Source organism: Bombus affinis, chromosome 11 (genome assembly GCF_024516045.1).
Source record: "Bombus affinis isolate iyBomAffi1 chromosome 11, iyBomAffi1.2, whole genome shotgun sequence".
NCBI classification, from domain to species: Eukaryota; Metazoa; Arthropoda; class Insecta; order Hymenoptera; family Apidae; genus Bombus; species Bombus affinis.
Genome location: NC_066354.1, coordinates 2,655,519 through 2,675,435, shown reverse-complemented (window position 1 = coordinate 2,675,435; position 19,917 = coordinate 2,655,519). Strand labels below are relative to the sequence as shown.

The window sequence follows — 19,917 nt, the reverse complement described above, 5'->3', positions numbered from 1 at the left end:
GATCTGCTTTTCTTGCACGCATTCATTCGTCCGCATGATCGAGTCTGCGCCACCTTGATTTTATCGTAGACGCGTGGAAATAAATAACTTACTCGAACGAGAAAGAACGGTCTGTTTCAGATTATGTAAGTCCACCTTGATCATATCGTCCTGGTATCGTCGATTCGTATTTTAAACTTCTTTCTCTTTTCTGTCGTGGTTTTAGAAACGCGTACTGATCGGGGATACGTCGACTATGAAAATAGGAACGATGAGGTTTCTAGAGTTCCACGAAGATCCATGGCCGTGGTAGACAGCCACGTCTAAATCGTAGGATACGGCGTCTGAAATTTTATGCGATCGCGTGATCACGCCTCCTCCACGTTTTCACGAGTCCTGACTTGGATGCAACGAAACTGCTGGCTTCCTTATCGCTATTAGAATTACCATTTCGCGCGAGTTACTTGAAGAATCTCGTTTCAATTATTTTTAACCATTTCTCAGGCATATCTTACACTGAAGTGCCACTTTTTGCAAACTCAATAATAATAATATAATGGTAATGTGTATATGAGTTTAAAAATATTGCAGTTCATATCAAAGGAAATAAAGAAAATATCCGAGGAAGTATTATAATTAATTCTAAGGAAATCTTTCACTCAAAACTTTTTAATGAAACTTGCGTGTTGCGCGAAAGGCGACCTAGTTATTTTTGAGAAAATTAATATAGAATATCGAGCTATTTTTGTTGTTAAAGAATATATAATGAATCAAGAATGTTCAAAAGTGAATAAGAAAATAGAAGTGCCAAATACAGCAGCGGACTGAGTCGGAAGTTAAGGAGGCAATGCGATCATTCTCTATGGTTCTTAAGCATTAGCAACAAGCAAAAATGTTCTCACACCGACCACCGTACCGTGTTTGTAGACACCAGTCCTATGAACGTATTGTAGTCAAGTACACGGTGCGGAGGACCACAAGCTGTATAACACATAAAACGGGCGCATAAACGAGATGCTATCGGAGTTGGAGGAGGTTCCGCGTAATCTATCCAATTATCGTTCGATCAGAGCTGTATTCGTGATTGTTCGGACCCTCAGCCACCGGGAGAGACTTGACTGCTATGAAGAACTAGGGTTGTCTGTGCAAGAAATGAACACTCTATGCAAAACGACGTTGGAGAATGCTATTATTTTTATGGGAACTTTAACCTTAGGTGATAAAATATAGATTCTACGTTTAGAAAATAAATTAGTACTTCGTTGCTGAAATACCTTGTCGTCTTATCTATTCTACAAAACTTTACATTATATATAAAATAATATCGAAATATTTTTAAAAATACTTATGTTAAATAACGAAACGCTATATTTCGGAAATAAATTAGTCTTTCGCTAGTCGGCTATACTACTTTCTTATTATCTTCTACATTTTTCGCTGTATAATTACTACAATGAAGATAGGAAGTAGAAGCTTACTTAAGTTGAAGCACGATTACATAAATTAGATATTATAGTAATACCACTAATCAAATCTGTTCCCTTGTAATTAAAAAATGCTGAGAAATAATTCTGCTACTAATAATCGCTACTACTAAATTTACAAACAACTCTCCCTCTTTCCTCAAATACATTAATCATCCACATCGTCCCTATTACAAATCTCCTGTACAACGTAGCCAGCCACTCGTCGCCATCTAGTTATCAGCAATTTATTAGTTATCGAACATGGAACCACTTGCTTCTTCATAGGACTCGATTCACGATGTGGTTTCACAGGGTGGGGTCACCGAAGGTTGCGCAACTCGTGGCTATTGCGCGGCGGTGCTGCCTTCCACACGATTGCCACTTTAAGTGCGCCATAATGGCAGTGGGCTCGCTAAGAAGAACGCGATCTTAAGAAACGGCTCACGGTGCCTCGGCACAGGGCTCGCCGTTCGTCTCGGTTTCGCTTGGTCTCTCGTGAGGTTGCCTGTCTCGATCGCTCAGGGCCCCGCGGATGCGGATCGCCGTTGGGCCTTTCACTGAGGCCTGCGGGCTACGGGTCGCGACCTCAACGTGGTCCACTCCCTCTTCCCTTCCCGCCCCCTGTTCGTTCTCCTCTTGCCTCCTTCACCTCACTTCATCTTTCTCCGTCTTCATCTCTTTCCTATCTTCCCGCTTTTTCTTTTTCTCCAAACATTTTTACCTCCCTTCTCTCTTACCTTTGTGCTTTACCTAACCCGGCTCCCTTTGCCTACTCGCTCTTCTCCGGCTTCACTCCGGCTTCACTCCGGCGGCGCGGCGTCGTCTCGTTGCCTCACCTCGCGTCTCGTCTCAACTGTCCAGGATCCTTCGTAGTCGTCTATTCTTAGTCATTCTCGTTAGTAAAACCCAAGACGATGACCAATAGGAGTTCCCGACGGTTTAACTTCACCCGCTGGATAGATGCATCTCTCGCGGTTATCCGGATAGATTTGGGTTATCGGCGGTTAGGAGCTTCGGATCGGAGGTTGACATCGCGGCAAAGAACGGGTTCTTGGGAATATAAGAGAGGAGGACGATATACTGTTCGTGAGGTAGATGTCGACGTAAGTTCCTGCGACGTTCCCGCGAGAAGAAGTAGCTTGCCCTGATTTTCGAGGCGAGCGCATACATAGATCGAGCGGCTCGTGATCACGACCTCCGCGATCGGAAGAGCTTAATCATGCGGGAACGTGTAGAGTCCTACGCGACGAGTGGTATAACTCCGCGGAGAGAGAAGAATCGATCGTTCCACCGTAGGAATCAGGTACCCGGTCAAGCCACTTAATTTCTCCTGACTACGATTAACCTACGTTCCACTTCTATTCAGTAACCGGAATTTAATCGCGCGTTCATCGACGAACGCACAGGATTACGTGAATTTCTTAGCTACCGGCACCGTACTTCGACTTTACTTGCGCTTCGTCGCTGTTGCCTCGTTAGGGGAAACACTTGCGGCTGTAATTAACTTTCTGCCAGCCGCGGACAGAGGAATTCATGACGCTGCGCGATACGATTTTTGTCATCAGCTCCGCTACTACTTCCTAACTGTATCTCCGTAGGAATATGTCGTGTCATCGACGAACGTACGTATCCATCGACGAGCTCCGTTATCGTTGCGTAACGAGCTTGAAAACGCGCGAGAATACGCTTCGTCTGTAGCCAGCCCGACCGCAATTTCTTCAAATAATCCGAACGCATCGGATATATTAATTTCACGCGGCTGAAGGGTACCGCGGTAATTTTCAAATTACAAGTTGCCCGCAGGCGAAGTTACAGGCTGTGGCCGTTCGAGGCACCGGCCTTTAAGACATTGTCTAAATAATAGTCTAATGGATAAGGTATTCCATGGCTGAGGCCCAGTCGGTGGTGCCGTTTCCAAGACTTGCACCATTGTGGTTACGCTGGCAACGATAGTCTATATTCCCTTACGACTAGTTTCATTCCCCTTTAAAGTGTTTTAGAGGTTCTCGAAGTGGGTGCTCGGCCATTTTCTCTGGCAAACTGCCTCTCGTCTCTGAATCCCGACTTGCACTTCACCGGCCGCTCAACGGTCGTTGCTAACCCGGTTCTTGAAGATTCATCCCGTGTCTCGTGCCGACGTGGCTGGAGCTCTTATGGTTCTTGGTAACGATCTTTTCCGATAGGTTACACGATTTAAACGCGAGTTGCACGTGCATACACGGTCCGGTGCGGCCGCATAATTTCTAGAACGTATTATATTTACGCGAGAAACTCGAACGATCGTTGAACGGAAGTCCTTGGTTTCTGGAAAAGGTGTTCGTATGCAAAAAGTGTTAATTTCATTACGAGATCCTTGAAATCTCGTTGGCTGTCGAGGATCGAAAGGTCTCTCAATACGAGGAAGCTCAAAGCAAGGAAGTTCAAAGTCGAAAGAATTGACACTAGCCATCGTTGGTGAAGCAAATAATCATCTTCTCGATATTCTTTCGAAGGTACGAAAAGAAACGCGACGCTTCCCTGCTGAAGAAGCACGGTAACGACGAGTGGAAATCATAACAGTTACCTTCCAGGAATCAATTGGATCGCCGTGGTAAAAACGGATTTGTGGTATCGAATGACGCCAAACCGCCTAAAAGAAATTCAAACATTTTCTATCCGCCTTTCTTTGGATTGAACAGTTATTCCAATGCCATTCTCTGTCCTAAACAATCGTACTTGACAGCATGTTACAGCGATTGCAATGATTTCTTAGCCAAGATTATTCGATTTTTCCCCGTATATTTCTTTCACTACAGCCGATAGTCCAATTAAAATTTCTGGAAAAATATCAGGAAACCTATGGAGTTCGTTCACCTCCGTGTCATTAGCGAACGAATTGACCTTGAGATAAAAACTGCCCAATTCATTTCGCCGATAACTTTTTTCGAGCGTTCCGACGAAAATGATTGTTACACGTCCGAGTTAACCGGTCACGAGAGATCGTCGTAAAATAAACGTCGGGGTTAACGCGATCATCCTTTCATCTCTCGAATACTGTAATGACTGTTGTCACGAGTCACGGTCGCGGCTTTGCTCATTAATTCTGTTAAGTTGTGACGCAATCGAATGAGAATCTGGAAGTGTTATCTCCAGATGGATATATCCTACACACGTCGTAGCGTTGCTCTTTTTACTACTACTGTATATGAATGGATCCAACAGTCGGAGAGAACGAGTCGGTGAGAATTGCATAACGATTTCTCTCACTTTTTTACTCCACTTTTTCCTCTCCACATTTCGTGAAGGATTACCATACAATGAAGTACACCGGAGAACGTCTAGAATGGTAGCGGGCTGAAGTTTATGACGTTGAACAGTGTCAAGCGGTAAATAACTGGCTGTTAATTTGTAGCGGCCATCTGACGCGCGGCTTAGCGCGTTTACTTACGGTTTCCGGCGAGCAAGAAATTGCGCCGTCCGATAATCATCTGCAACGTTATCTGGCTTACGATCACGGACCGTGTCCCCCGTCCGATACGGCTAAATTAGTTCTGGGAACGCGATTACCCGCCACCATGCAAATTGAAATAACATGGCGCGTTACGCCCTCCGTATCTTCCTTTGTATGTATATGTATACGTCCGTATATATGATATTCCCTCGATTAACGTTATTTTCGTCGCCTAATTACGCTTGATAACGTCATGATTTTAATCGAGCTACTCGGATCTTGATTAAACGGTGTGCGATAAAAATAGGTACATGACGTGGACTTCGACATTGATTCTTAATTCATTTCACGGTAGCACGTGTCTTTTTGTACAGAGCAAAGGAATCAATCGGTATCGGAAGATTTATAAATATATCGAACGAGTTAGAGACACGATATTAATCCTCGAGCTTTTAATAACCTAATAAGATCATTGGTAGCAACGATAACGACCATCCGCCGATCGTGCAGCGAAAGGATCTTAGAGAACCACCTACGGCTCTTTCATCGTGGTAAAGACACGCAGCAGAACAAATTGGGGTCCGCTGGGTTGTTTGACAAATTTCGTCTAGCGCCGCGGGAGAGTGCCTTCTAATATCCTCCCGGTTGATTCTTCCTTGTTCTCCGGCATCTTCCATCCCCCTCGCTCCTTCTTCCCTGCTCTCTGTTCCAGCACAGTTGGTTCGCCGCCGCCGGCCATCCTTTAGCATTCGTTGCACGACCACTTTTCTCCTGCTCTATGAACAGGTCCGTGTGTTCCGTCTGTACTTGTGTGCAAAAGAATCTGCATGTGCATGTGTATATGGATGCGCGCGAGCACGAGCTCGAGGAACGTTCGTACTGGAGCGTGCAATGCATACTAGCACGATAGGTGGTAGGACGTGGAGGATGAGGCCTTCCTTGGCTCTGAAGAAGGTACCGCTATCGCCCTCTGACCTCTGGAGGCGAGCGAACGAGGCCTCCTTCCACTGGCACCGGTAATTTTGCCTTCGGTCCTGGCTTCCTGGTGCTACCCAGATCTAGATCATCGAAAATCGGAGAAGAGGGTCTCTCTGGTCTCGCGAACCTGGCTCTTCACGCTGAAGATCAACGTAGTAGATCGATTTAACCAAAGAGACTCCCTTGAAACTCTCTTGTGCACGCGATATTTCGATCCCCGAACAGATTCGGAGAGTCGATAGCTTGCTTCTGTCCTTTTGTTCTTTTCCCGCCATTTGTCTGGGATATTTTAGGAGGCACTACATTGTTCTGTAGACAACTCTTCTATTAGGTCAATTTACGGATGTTACATAAAGGAAGTAAATATTCGTTGGTCTTAATGAAAGTTGGACCCTGAATGGGGACACTCACGGACTTTTACTTGGAAAACGGAAATCGGATGGCAGAACTAGGGAGTCGCTTCGCGGACTTTTCTCCGTGGGAATGGAACATTTACGAAGTGGCGTGGAGCAGAAGCACTCGCATTCCGAGGTAAATAGCGAGCGAGCCGACCAGTGCAACAAAAACATCGGACGTTAGGCGAATTCGAGATGAGAAACCGTTCCTTTCGAGAGAGAATTATTCAAATTGCCGATGAACCCGCCAGTTGGAACAGTATTCCGCGGCGAGCACAGTAACAAGTACGTAGAAGCGGCGGGCGCGCGCGCGCGAGCAAGCCCAAGAACAACTGGAAACGGGGAGCTCTGCAGAGGAAATAATGTCGTGGGATTGTTTCGCGCGCTATCAAGGTTTCAACGAGTTGCTTCGAGGCCACGCGTCCCTTTGGATGCTGAATAAATGAATGCACCGCTGGATATCGGACGACAAATGATTCGATGGATTATAAAATATAAATTGAATAAACGAACGTGAATAAGTATCGAGGCAAAAATGTTTAAGCTGTTGCTAACTGCATTGCAATGTAATAAAGGTTCTGTAAGAAAATACGATAAAATACTAGATATATAAAATTCTCCTAACCGAAAAGTGGAAATATAAACAGAAAGATAAATTTCTATTAATGCAAGGAACTATATATGCTTCATGTAAATAACTAGCTATAGACGCTACAGCAACATTCCGTAGTGCGCAATATTTTCTGAAACACCCTAATATAATACTACATCCTCCGTGTTAAAATTAGTAGCAATATGTTAATCAAATAATGTTGGCTTACCAATCATAAACATGTATTGAATGTACAAATCATGCCTACAGTGTTCAGATCGAAAATCGATATGTTCGAGGATAATGATCAACATCATCCATGTATATTATCCATGTATGTATAAATGAGCGAATCGTTTGCGTGTACAGGCTCATCATGGATTAGCAAGATGACTAATCCCAATACCGGACATCGGGACAAGGGTAACCGCTTTCGAGCAATACCGAAATAACGGTTATCGGCGAGAAGGCAAATTAACCTGACTGGATTCGAGACCGCTACCGTGGAAAAAATCGCAAATCACAATGGTCGATCCTTAAGTGGCCGCACGGCATTTAATTTCACTCGAGCACGCCGTTTTCGCTATATAATTCTGATCGTTGATACCGAGCCGCGAACAAAAGCAATCCCGCGAGAATCTTGAGTAAATAGCAGGCGTGCACGTCCTCCGGTTTCTACCACGATTTAATGGGAGTCAACATTATAACCAGGACAGCGATCATGTGTAATTTCTTTATAGACTTCGGAACAGACTAAAATGTGTCAAGGAAATCGAATCGTATGATTGCGGAAACTGTTACTTATCGTTTTTAAAGTTGCTAGATATACGAAGTTATGATCCTGTTTTACGATGTGTTGCAGAACTTTTTCTGTAAATTTTATAAAGGCATGGTGCTATTTATTACGGAACAAACGCTGAAATCTCTCCTGGCATCATATTTAAAATCGTGCAAAAGTTTAAGATTATAAAGAGAGAAAACGAGTATCTTATATAATCCCTAACAAGACTTCGGCAACTTGTATTATCGAAGCGTAAAATGTGTTTTTACTTCGAACCACTTAACTCTTCAATTTATATACTGTACAAGCTCTCTTATATATTACAGACAGAATACTACCCGAAGCACACTTTTTTTAACACTCCATATACCTGCTGTACCGATGCAAAAATAAATACTATTATTTTTTTTTAAACAAGCTGATAGCAGAACCGATACCATGAGAATTTTAATACCGTTCTAAAAAGCAGCATGAAAATTAATAACCGTGGCCATAAAACGCAATTAAAAACAGTGGACGTCTGGCGACCAATTTTCGGCTTAACAAGCCCCCTTTTGAGGCTAAATACGATCAAATTAGTGTCCAGCCAGTTCGGTATTTATTTCCGGTCATCCGGATGCCGGTAACCGTTCGCGCGGATTGCGGCCCGCTTGGATTCCCAGGCAAGCGAGCAAGAAATGTCTCCCAATCCCGTCCGGAAAGTGATCATCGTTGCCTCGAGTCGCACGATTAAGGACGCCATTCCCCGTCTCCCTGGTCTCGCGACCAGAGAAAAGAAGCTTCAAAAACGGCCTGGTCGAGTGTCATCGTTGCCAGGTAGAAGATAAAATCGGCCAATCTACACAGAGACCTCTTTCCTCCTCTCTTTTTCTCCTTTTCTAAGGTGAGTCGATAAAAGGCGCTTTATACGAACGTTACTCTGTCCACGCGGTCGGGGACAGTGAAGAAAAGGGCAGCGACAAGAAGACGACGCGTTTTGAACGGTGTAGAAAGAGAGAAAGAGATGTTCGTTCGTTTTAATCGCTAATCGCCAATTACCTGGAGCGTCCCGCGCCCGAAACCCCCAGAAGCATTTTAACGAGCCGCCGTGTCGCCCGGTCCGGAATTTTACTTCTGCCTGGTCGGCTTCCAGAGCGTCTTCCGAACCAGAGGCCACGGCGCATTCACGATATCTCTTCTCTCTTCGTTCTCGCTTTACAAGCCTTCCTCGACCATACGACTGGGTCGCCCCTTTCCGGCTGCCTCGATCTTTACGTAGGATTCGAGTCTTCTTTCACGTGTGTGCGTGCGTGCACCCGTACCAATTAGCGCATACTTCGGCCCTCGGTGTTCGGCTGGTCCTAACGTTGGCCCAGTCGGTCGCTTTCGGTGGCCAGAGTCCAGAACAGAAACCGCGGCCACGGAATGGAACGAATCGTTCCAAGGTTGTTTCACATTTCGGCATCTTCTGAAAGTCTTAGCTTTCGAGGAGAAAGGAAACTATCGCGCGGTTCCTATGACTGCAGGTTGTAACGGACGTTAATGGTCAGCTTGTTCGCGAATAGGCGGCGATTACGGATTATCACGGGCTGATGAGAAAGAATAGGGATGTAAAAGGTGTAGAGCTACCTGAGATTACGCGGTGTTTCGGATACACTCGACGACACCGAGTAGCGGGATTATCACGCGGCTAGCAAAAAAAGTGACGGTTTTGCGACGAGGCTTCCCTTTAGATTTTCGTAACGGTTCTGGCAAGCTGTTTCACGGCGCAAGATTAAGTATACACCACTGTGGGAGCTAAGTAATAACTGCCAATGGAATTAGAGACGCTGTACGGTCGCGTATGCTAGATGGGATATACGTGACTATACGTCGACGCGATTTTTATCGGTAGACTGATGATGGGATATCTATAGACACGGAAGCGAAGTATAGGAAGAGAGTCATTGGTGTATCGGTGTTTAGATTCCCCTTGGAGAAAATTGTCGTAAGAGATAATCCATCGACGCGCTAACTCGATGATGCTGAGAATTTGTAGGAATAAATAGATACATGTATAAATTCACCGATGTCATCAATCATACATCGTACTCGCCATTCGATTGTTACGCATTCGATCCGTCATTCACTCCCGACGTACTGAACCTCCAAAAATTCCCGGTATGAAAATTATTACATACATATAAAATATCATCCTACCTTCTTCTGGATCTTTCGTCGATGCTAATCATTTTCAACACCATCCAATTCCAAGATGTCCTGTTTCGGTGGTAGCGATGATCAAATCTACATGGTCGAAATCTTGATTCACAAGTTGACGTTGACAAAGAGTAAAATCAAAGACATCGGTGAATATCCAGTTACGGTGAAGGTCTCGTTTCTTGATTTTCCCACATTTGAGATTACGCGGGATGACTTTTACTCGGTGAAACCACCACCACCAACCGAGGATGGCACCTTATACTTCATGATAGGCAGAAGTTGTCTGTTTATCAAGCAACCGAAACACCTGGTAGCAGAATTACAATCAACTACGATGAAAGTCGGTGTGTTTCGCCTTGGGGACACATATCCTATTGCTGAAACCGAAATAACGTTACCTGGTTGTTTATGTGATCAAGTAGCGATGGCTCAAAACGATCCAGAAAATCTGCCAAAACCGTTCAAAGTAAAAGGTAGTTTCAATCTGCTGGATCCTGGCGAAAATCCCTCAGGAACATTGGAAATGGAAATGAGGATGTCGTGTTTCGGTAGCTCGATCATGACTCACTATGAACTACATCCTAAGTTCTTCGCCTTTAGGAATAAGGACCGGGAAAGAGAGTTCTGCGTTAGACGCTTAGTACCATCTAGTTATCAGGAAGGCGTTGCTAAGAATATTTCGGAATATCCAGATAGAACGACTCTTGATGAATTGAAAGGAAAAGCAAAAGAACAACCATCAAAAAAGAAGAAAGGAAAAGGAAAGGGAAAAGGTGGAGAGGCTGGAGGGCGAGGCAGATAATGGCTTTTAAGGGCGTTATTAAGCATTAAGAGCGTCAAGGGAATTATTTATAAGATGATCACCTGATATAGGAATTCTGTTAATATGGGTTGCCATGGTAATCATAAGAGGCACATTAAATACAAAACTGTCCGATTGGCGTGGTTAGGTACATAAATTTATTGGCCATAAAACGACCACAAAATTAATGGCGCGTTTCGGCTAGTCTCTCCAGAAGTTCCCGCGGGTTCGCGATTCTTTTCTAAATTCCCGTATGCAACGAACATCGAGCAAGACAAAACGGAAAATGGCTCTAAAAAGGAAGATTGCGAAATCGAAAGAGGAACAGCTCTATATGCTCGAGGTGTTCGCCGATCAAGTGACTTTAAGTCCCGAAATTATAGACATCAATAAGGATAATTTACTCGTATGCGTGAGATTCGTCGATCTGCCAGAGTATGAGATAAGTGTCCCTCAAAGTAAAGAAAGTGATAGTAATAAATCACCTGGAGATTCTAAATTTGGAAAATCGTGTTTGTTTGCCAAGACTCCTAATTCCCTGATTAGAGCTATAAGATGGTCACCTATGTATTTAGACCTGTATCGTAAAGACGTTGCTTGCTCAAACAAAAATGGTGCTTTTTTAGGAACCGCAAAAGTGTCTTTGCCTACTTGCATGTGTAAGCATGTGATTGCTTCACAAAATGACACTAACGGTTTATCTACACCATGTACAGTAAAAGATTCGTTCGATGTAACCGATTCTAGTGGGAAAACGTCTGGTAACATAGCCGTAGTTTTAAGATTATCGTGTTTCGGAAGCAGTATCATCGAGCAATTTTCTCTGAGCGGCAAATCTTTTATGCTGGAGGATTCACCACTTCAAAAATTTCTATGTCCTTATATTATTCCAGAAAGTTCAAAGGTTGAAAAAGATCCGAAAGATGAAAGTGGTCTGGATAAATTATTATTGAAGCCACCAGACTCTTCCCCACGTATTCCAATGGACCATCCCGCTTTTAAGACTCTAACAATGGCCGAAAAGCTCAACGATCCCAAATATCGAGAACTGATATACAAAGCCTATCCAGATGAGCCGACGTGTAGCTGCTTGCCCAAGGATCGTTCGATACATCCTATGATATGTCCATCAGGCTGTACTTATCCTTGCTGCATGAAATTAAGAAATCCCGATATACTACTCAAGGACGAGAACAAACGCGTGGAGGATCCATTAGTCAATACTTACTGCGTTGACAATACCCTGCCTGCGTTGTACGTTCTGAAACAGGATTCTTCGTCTAGTAAACCAACTAGATTGAAAGGCGGTGGAGAAGTAGAGCAGATTTATCTGGATCCGTCTAGTTTCAGATGGATCAATTACGATACTGATCATCCCTGGTACAATGAAAAGCATAATATGGAAAGTCGACTAGAAGGTGGCGGCGAGGATAGAGATATGTCCAACTGCAGCTGTTCCGGTGGCCCGGTTATGGTTTCGGCACAAGCAACTTCTCGAGATAACGATGTAATTCCCATCTTCGACGCTTGCACGCCTCGTATAACGTCGACTGGGGGGACTCCTGGTTGCATTTGTCCTGGAAAAGATGCCAAATTTCCTAGAGGAGCTGCTAAATGTATGAAATCACCGTGTTTGGGGATAGATTGCTTGATTCGAGCTTTCAAAGATGCACAAGACTTCGTAGATTCCATTGGAAAAGTACCAGGATTGCCAGGACTCGGTTTAATGGATCCATCAGAGAGTCCTTATTTTGGTAGAGATATCAACAAGGACTACGTGCCTCCAGATCGACTAGCATCGAAGAGGAAGATACCACATGGGACTTCACAACCAGCAGTAGCAACAACGGCTCCTACTTGCACCGCTCCCTGTAGCATCAAACCTATGGACGATATGCGTCCTCATGTTGTTGCTTACTCGCCTTCGATTGCACGAGGAATCGTGCCGCCTCGGTTGGGAATCGTCCGCGAGGCTATACCTGTTTTACCGGAGGCCGGTTTACCAACCGTGCCTGTAAAACATAGGAAGAAGGAGGAGAAGAAGGACGAGAAAACGGACAAACAGAAGGAGCTCGAAGCCACGTCGTCCGCCCTGATGGACTCGGAGGTGGGTCCTTGCGGTGAACCGAGATGCAAATCGAGGAAAAAGAAGCCACCAGATAATGGTAGCGCGACCCAGAGTAGCACTCATGTCTTTTCTAAGACGCGGACCGGTGTAAAGCGTGCCGCCGCTACCGCGCCAAAATCCCGTCGTAAAACGAAGAAAGGATCCAAACGGGACTTGAAACGCCGTAGTCCGCACTCGAAGCAGGACAATCTGACGGTACACGCATCCATGCACGATCAGCACCATGATGCTAAGACGGTGACTCGACGAAGTGCAATGGAAAAATCTCTAGGACCTGGTGGTGATCGCTATGTAGCTGGATCAGGTATTATGACCTCGCAACCGGCATTTCCAGTCAGCAGACGAGTAATGCGATACGTCTACTTCGTCGGTGATTATTATCCTGGGATTCACTTCGGTCACAAAGACTGTATCGACATACCCATGAGAGTCCCGGCTAACATGGGTTGGTTATGGAATACGATGGACAAGGCGGGAAAATTGAAGCCGCGCATTGGTTGGAGGCCGGGTGCCATTGGCCGCTATTTGTACGAAATGCTGCAAGATGCGAAGGATGTTTCTATGGATGAAATAGAAGAAGAAAAAGCAGGAATAGAACGAACTGATCGTGCTCGAGCCGATCGAGGAAGAGTTGATCGTGGAAAAGCCGATCGTGGCAGAATCGATCGTGGAAGACTCGATCGCGTAAAAATCGATCGTGGAAAAACTGATCGCACAAAAATAATAGAACGTGCGAGATCAGCACCTTCGCGGCCAAAGAGTGGCACAAGAAGACAGAGAGCCGGAAGAACTATGAGTTACCAGTCGATGCAAAAGCAATCGAAGATGGAGGGAGAAGATGAAGGATCGGGATCTCCACCGACTTTACATATTCACAGGAAAGATGGCACTTACTATGTAACGATGTATCCCATTAGGCAAGAGACATCTGCCGAGCCTCGTTTGTCCGAGCCAATGAAACCGCTGCAGTTTAAAATCGTGAAGAACAAGGACGACGCTTCTATCACGTCTAGCTCGACGGCGTCTGATATGGAGATTGAATTCTCTCCTCCCGCAGCTGTAACCAGGTATCGTAAAAAGCCTGATGTTGTTCACGTTGATACCCAGGTTCGTCAGCAGGAAATTATAGACGCGTACAAAGCGGAAGAGTTTAGGAGAAAGGCTAGAAGAGGACCTAGGAGGGAAAAGAAGTTGAAAAAAGAGTCATAAAAGAGTTAAAAAGAATTCGTCTAAAACCGACCATTGAATAGTGAAATTTGAAACGTACGATATGATTACAGCATAGAATAGATAGAAACTTTTTGAACAGTGGTACAGAGTGTTGGAAAAAATACATTAATACCACTTGATATATTCTTATCTTACCTAACGCAGATAGTGAAATGATTTATAAATGTTACTTGAACGAAACTATTCTAATGCAAGCTTGAGACTGCGCATTGCAGTTTGGTATCGAGTGCGGCATCTGCAGGTCTTTAGCGCGCATGTTCATCGAAATATTACCGACGGGAGTTAAACGGTTGAATTAAATCGAATAATCAGTTTCTATAGCGCGTAAGAAATGGATATAAAGGCACAAGAGAAGCAAAATAAAAATATACGTCGAAGAATACTCGATGTGCAACAATTACGTATAGCAGAATGTCCGTCGGATTCACCGTGGATCAGACCCGTTCGGATACATTACCAACAAGATGGCGAACAGAAAGATTGGGATGTGGTAAGAGCACATGATGGTGTGAGTATAATTATCTTCAACATCAGCCGAAAGAAACTGGTGTTTGTTCGACAATATCGCCCAGCGTTCTTTTATACGTTTCTTCCGGAGAAACAAGGGCCGGTAGATCTTAAACAATATCCACCGTCACTGGGTTTAACTTTGGAACTTTGCGCCGGTATTGTGGATAAAGATAAACCACTTGTCGAGATTGCGAAAGATGAAGTAAGAGAAGAATGTGGATACGAAGTGCCAACAGAAGCCTTTAAATACATCATTACTTTCAGGTGTGTTAATGGCAAACATTTATTGAAATGTTAAAATTTTATTGAGTAAGTTGTAGAGTAAAAAGTTGTCAATATTTCATTTCGTGATGTAAGAAATAATAAGTGAAATGTCATAGTGTCTGTATACGCGCATGTGCTGTACCTTTTTATCTGTCCATATGTAGAAGATGTTTTATTAAAAATAATAATAGCAATAACAATAAATATATGTCATTTATAATTTGTTATATTTAGTTATTTATTTTATTATGGGTTGATTATAGGTATGTTTCCACTTCAGTCTGCAAACATACACTATTTTACGTGGAAGTTACAGATGAGATGCATACACATCCTGGTAAGCTTAATTATAAATATATCTTTAAAATTATATTAGAAATAACGATACAAGCTTTAAATAAATTTATAATGTTCAATAAAATGTTTTTGAAAAGATCTTATGTCTTTTATCCTTATAAGTTTGAGTAATTCATCAAATTAAAGGAGGGGGTGCTGCATCTGAAGGTGAACTGATCGAAGTGGTGGAACTAAGCATCCCAGAAGTAAAAGAATACATCAATTCTGAGGAAGTTCAAAGTCCACCTTGTTTATTATATGGTGTCACCTGGTTTTTAGCTAACAAATCTCAACACTGTTCTTAACTTAGAATCAAATATCTTTCAAACTTGTTCAAAATAAGTATTACTGATTGGACTCTAAATAAAAGGATTATCCTTTAACTGAGTTTATTTACAAATAACGTGTATGTACATAAATGAATGTAAGAGAGATGTATCAAGACTGGATGAATTTGCATAAATTAACATGAAGCTAATGCTCAGCCTCATCTTTTGTGAATTGGGAACTAACCCAAGCAAGGCCCCATTTTAAATTCGTTAACAGAAATTTCAATGCCTTGGTCCATTGTTCTTCTGAATTAAATTGTATTCTGAAACGCAAAACATAGAATACATTCATCAAATAGATATAATTAAAAAAATCATACTGATATAAACAATAGTTACTTGATGGAGTAAGAGTTTCCTGTTGCAGAATCTTCTATCTTTCCACGATCCATTCTATATGGAAGACAGAATCCACTGTCTCCTTTTTCCACTTGTTCTTTAAATTGTTGCAAACAATCAAGAAACGCGACCATTGCTGCATCAAATTTTGTATCCCATAGAAATTTAAATCCTCCACTTCCATATAATGGTAGTTCTCTGTGTTGATCTAAAGCTTCAATGTAACTGTGATTACCAAATGGCACTAAACGAAAACGTTTAAATGTGAGATTCATTTTTCTAGCAAGAGCTGTTAATAGCAAAGTGGTCTGTCCCCAAGCAGCGTTTATTTCACTCCAATCTACTGGTGCACTTGGTAATCTACCTAACCGGAAGGAATTTATAGTTCCGAAGTGTCCTGAGTGCCAAATATGAAATGTAGCATTGAAAACGTTTGTTTTCTTCAGTCTCTCTAGTTGTGAAGCAGCATAAGCTAACTGACACTCCAAGCTAAACAAAATTATTACTGTTAGTGAAACAGAAATATGAAAGATATATTTAATGCAACAACATGTCATTATTACCTACGGTATTCATCTTCTGCTAATATGAGATCTCTTTTGTGTTTTGAATATTCCTTCCAATACCTTTCTTCTTCACTTTGTAACCTTTCCCTTTCCCTTTCTTGTTGAGCTATGGCATTTCTAGTTGCAATTTCTTCCTTTCTCAATGCCTCTAATTCGCTTATCATTCTTTCTTCTTCAGATTTTACATCTTGCAATTCTTTTGTGAGAGTTTCCATTTCTATATCTTCATGACCCTGATGTTGTTGCTCTATTTCTAATTTCTTTAAGTACTCATTATAATCTGACCATTCCCCTTCAGTCATTCTAAGTTGTTGATCCATTAATAACAAAAGACTATCCGTACATTCATCACAGAGTGGATGATCAGCACAACTGCTACTACTAAGGATATCAAACAATGTTGCCCGTACCTTCAACAAATAAATTCCATTAATATTTCTTGTAACTAAGAAGTATAAATTTTAAATACCTTTAAATGATGACTTAAACTTTCTGTTTCCCCAGAGTCCCCAACTAACATGAATCCATTTGTTCCATTTGCAGATTCAGTTAATTTAAATGGCGGCACTAAATGTTCCATACTTCCACTTTGGGGCTCTAGCTCACCCACCACATGTTGTTGAATAGGAACTATATTAATTAAATTAAATTAATATAAATAAAATATTGATGGTATATCAATTGTTTTAAATAATTGAAAGGGATGAATATAATCACTCTTAAGATATAAATAAATCATAAAAAGTCGTAAAATAGCATAATTTAAAAATACTATTACGGGGAAAGAATGTTATCTCATCTCTCTTCTTAATAGAGATAAAATAAGCAATGAAACTTATAAAGTCATATAGTTCGAAATAGAAATTACCTACGTGAAAGTTCGGCTAGCGTGTGTTCTCCGAGATGATAAAAACTTGGATCTAGTCTGAGAGGTTGTAGACATCGTTGACACGCAAAACTCACATTACTTTTCATATCAACCATTTTGATATTTGGTTATTGAAAAGTAACTTCGGCTTCCGATGAACTCGGTACACTATTTATAAATACGCATTTGACGCTTGGAAGACAGGGTCAGCTGATTTTACTTCTACAATCTTCCGCAAGGAGACGCTGGCATCTGCGTATAATTTCTGTTTGGCTTATAGAATTTTGTTTTTACAAATGAAATTAAAACAAAAAGATGCTGGGGAAAATTATCAATTCTAAATTAGATTAAGAAAAGCATAAAAAGAAACACACAAATTACGTATACTTCATATAACAAACTTTTATTGTACACAAATATCGCAGGAAATTAACTTTTAACAATAAAAGAGGTAAAATTAATATTTTTATAATTTTTGATTTAAATTTTTTGTCTTAATATTATTATAATGTAAAATAAATTTAACAATTTTCAAGAAAATATCGCTTATTGAACTTTAAGTAACCAGGTTAGCCAACGTTTCCAATATTATTCTAAAAATTAGAACTGGCCGGAACAAAATACGCGCGTCATCTAGTGGTAATTCGTAGAGTAGTACGAAATTGGTAAATTAAACTGGTAAAAATGTAAAGAAAGATTCTTTTGCTATATCCTATGCTGTATTTAACTATTAGGTTGTATCGTTGGAGAGAAAATTACTGGATACTGCATCTCATTGCAACAAAAAAATAATATAAACATAAGTATAAAGTAAAATTACAATTTTCTACTAATAAATAATTGTATTTCATATCAAAAATAATATCGTCTTTAATTATCTTCTCTGTTCTTTATTCAACTTCATTTGTTTGAATTTTAAACAATGCACTACGAAAATATTGGAAATATTTCTGATCTTTTTCAGGAAATCCTTTACTCGTGTACGTATATGCATCTTCTAACGAGGAAAAAGGGAAATATTGAAAATTTATCATCGTTCCTAGTCCCAGACTTTCATAATTCGTTGACCGGGAGAATATTTATGACGTTAATATTTCAATTTCTCACGCGGTTGCGCGAAAGCAGTCGCGTGCCATCTATCCAATAAGGGATCGTCTAGGCGAAGCTCTGACGCGGGCAATCTGCTCACGAAAATTTATGCGTCAATATGTGTTATTCCGTTTGAAGTAAGTAACTGCATAGTATTTTTCTGGATATTCTATTACTGTTTATTGTCTATTATTATCCTTATTTAATAAGTACGTGTTTATATAATAGTTTATTGGATATTACTATCACAAAGTTATACATGTATATGTATAGTTTCTTGTTCCTTTTCCCTTAAGCATGTATTTTATATATTTTTTTCTAATAGCTTCTGTCATATGGTTTCGAGACAGTATTTGAGTTCGTCTACTTTTCATTTTTTTTTTTTTTTTTTTTTTTTTTTAGTGTAATTAATTTCGCTCTTATACATTTGTTTTAAATCTTTGATTTTCTTTCCCATTAGATGATTTCAGAAATTATTTCGAAGATGCAGAGGGCGCCCTGACAATTAACAGTCAATTCGGTGATTTTGAATACGGATTTGCTGACGCCATGATTTATTGTAATAAAGGTAAGAGATATAATGTATACGAATTACTTTTATTTAATTAATAATTATTTTTAATGAAAAAACGCGTAATATATTTTATATACAATTGATATATGTACAAATATACCAAATATGCGCTTCATAACACATAATTCATATATAATATAATTAAATTATGAATAATTTTATATTTCATTCAAAACGTTAAGATGAAAGTGGAAAAAGCTAAAGAAATCATTTTTATAATTCGAAAATCTTGAATCATTTCTTTATTTTAAATTATTTCTTCGTTCCAATCTATATTGTAAAGTAAAATTGCGAATAATTTAATACAATAGATTTTTATACATTATAGATTTTGCTACTTTACAACACGAAAACGATATAACTTTCTCATTTTGCTCCGTTTCACACGTAAATTCTCTAGTGTAACATCACCACTGATACTTTATCAACAAATCTTTTAAATGCTCAGACACAAAAATTGTCGAATATTTATAGAATATCACATAGCTTATTTCTGAAAAATATGTTTCGCTAAAAACTTTGATAACAAGCAGGTGCAGTATAATTTTTGAAATTAGTTATGTTATCTTTACGCTTTTCTTATATATGTGACAGTACACAAAAATATTTTATAACATTTACAAATAGTATTTTACATCTATTTATATCTATTTTAAATGCGTAATTCGTTTCTGTAACATTGCTTATGTTAATTTGTAAAATAAATAATAGTTGGTTTTGATAGTTTTAGAAAAAATAGCAATACTTTTCTAAATAAACGTTGAATTACTAAGTCCTTGTTATTTTCAGAGAATTTTTGTGATCTTGCGCGATCAGTAGAATCACTGTTTGCTTTGTAATAATATTTTCAATTATATAAATTATATAATTAATCATTTTTTAAAAAGAATTTATAATTTCTCTAAATACATTTTAATAATTGTAAATTCAATTAGAATTCATACGCGAAATTAGAGTCAGTGTTTGTTTGCCGATTTGTATATTTCTTTTAAATGTTTGCTTTTGGTATTAGAATCAGTATTTCTCTCAAGAGGACTTAATCTTTCCAGGAGCAAAAAATAATAAGCATCTTTGTATATA

General features: G+C 40.5%; 4 protein-coding genes across 5 annotated transcripts; 3 read left to right on the top strand and 1 right to left on the bottom strand.

Annotated features, from left to right (window-relative positions):
* Nucleotides 1-9,800: 9,800 nt before the first annotated feature.
* Nucleotides 9,801-10,604, top strand: LOC126922346 (uncharacterized). Its single transcript, XM_050734839.1, has one exon. The coding sequence runs from the start codon at nt 9,855-9,857 to the stop codon at nt 10,602-10,604; it is 750 nt and encodes a 249-aa protein (XP_050590796.1). The 5' UTR covers nt 9,801-9,854.
* A 286-nt stretch (nt 10,605-10,890) lies between these two features.
* LOC126922338 (uncharacterized) lies at nt 10,891-14,328 on the top strand. The gene has a single exon (XM_050734819.1). It carries the CDS (start codon nt 10,891-10,893, stop codon nt 13,939-13,941), a length of 3,051 nt encoding a protein of 1,016 aa, XP_050590776.1. The 3' UTR covers nt 13,942-14,328.
* LOC126922347 (uridine diphosphate glucose pyrophosphatase NUDT14-like) lies at nt 14,294-15,455 on the top strand. Its single transcript, XM_050734840.1, has 3 exons — nt 14,294-14,736; nt 15,000-15,073; nt 15,220-15,455. Exons 1-3 carry the CDS (start codon nt 14,294-14,296, stop codon nt 15,375-15,377), a joined length of 675 nt encoding a protein of 224 aa, XP_050590797.1. The 3' UTR covers nt 15,378-15,455.
* Nucleotides 15,445-17,404, bottom strand: LOC126922343 (beclin-1-like protein). 2 transcript variants are annotated; one of them, XM_050734833.1, is made up of 5 exons: nt 17,179-17,404; nt 16,776-16,936; nt 16,304-16,716; nt 15,741-16,229; nt 15,445-15,664 (listed from the first exon to the last, which is right to left on the bottom strand). In XM_050734833.1, the coding sequence occupies exons 1-5, from the start codon at nt 17,288-17,290 to the stop codon at nt 15,547-15,549; spliced, it is 1,293 nt and encodes a 430-aa protein (XP_050590790.1). In that variant the 5' UTR covers nt 17,291-17,404; the 3' UTR covers nt 15,445-15,546. The 2 variants fall into 2 exon arrangements, with proteins under 2 accessions (XP_050590790.1, XP_050590791.1); XM_050734834.1 differs by having other exon boundaries at nt 17,175-17,323.
* Nucleotides 17,405-19,917: the final 2,513 nt, after the last annotated feature.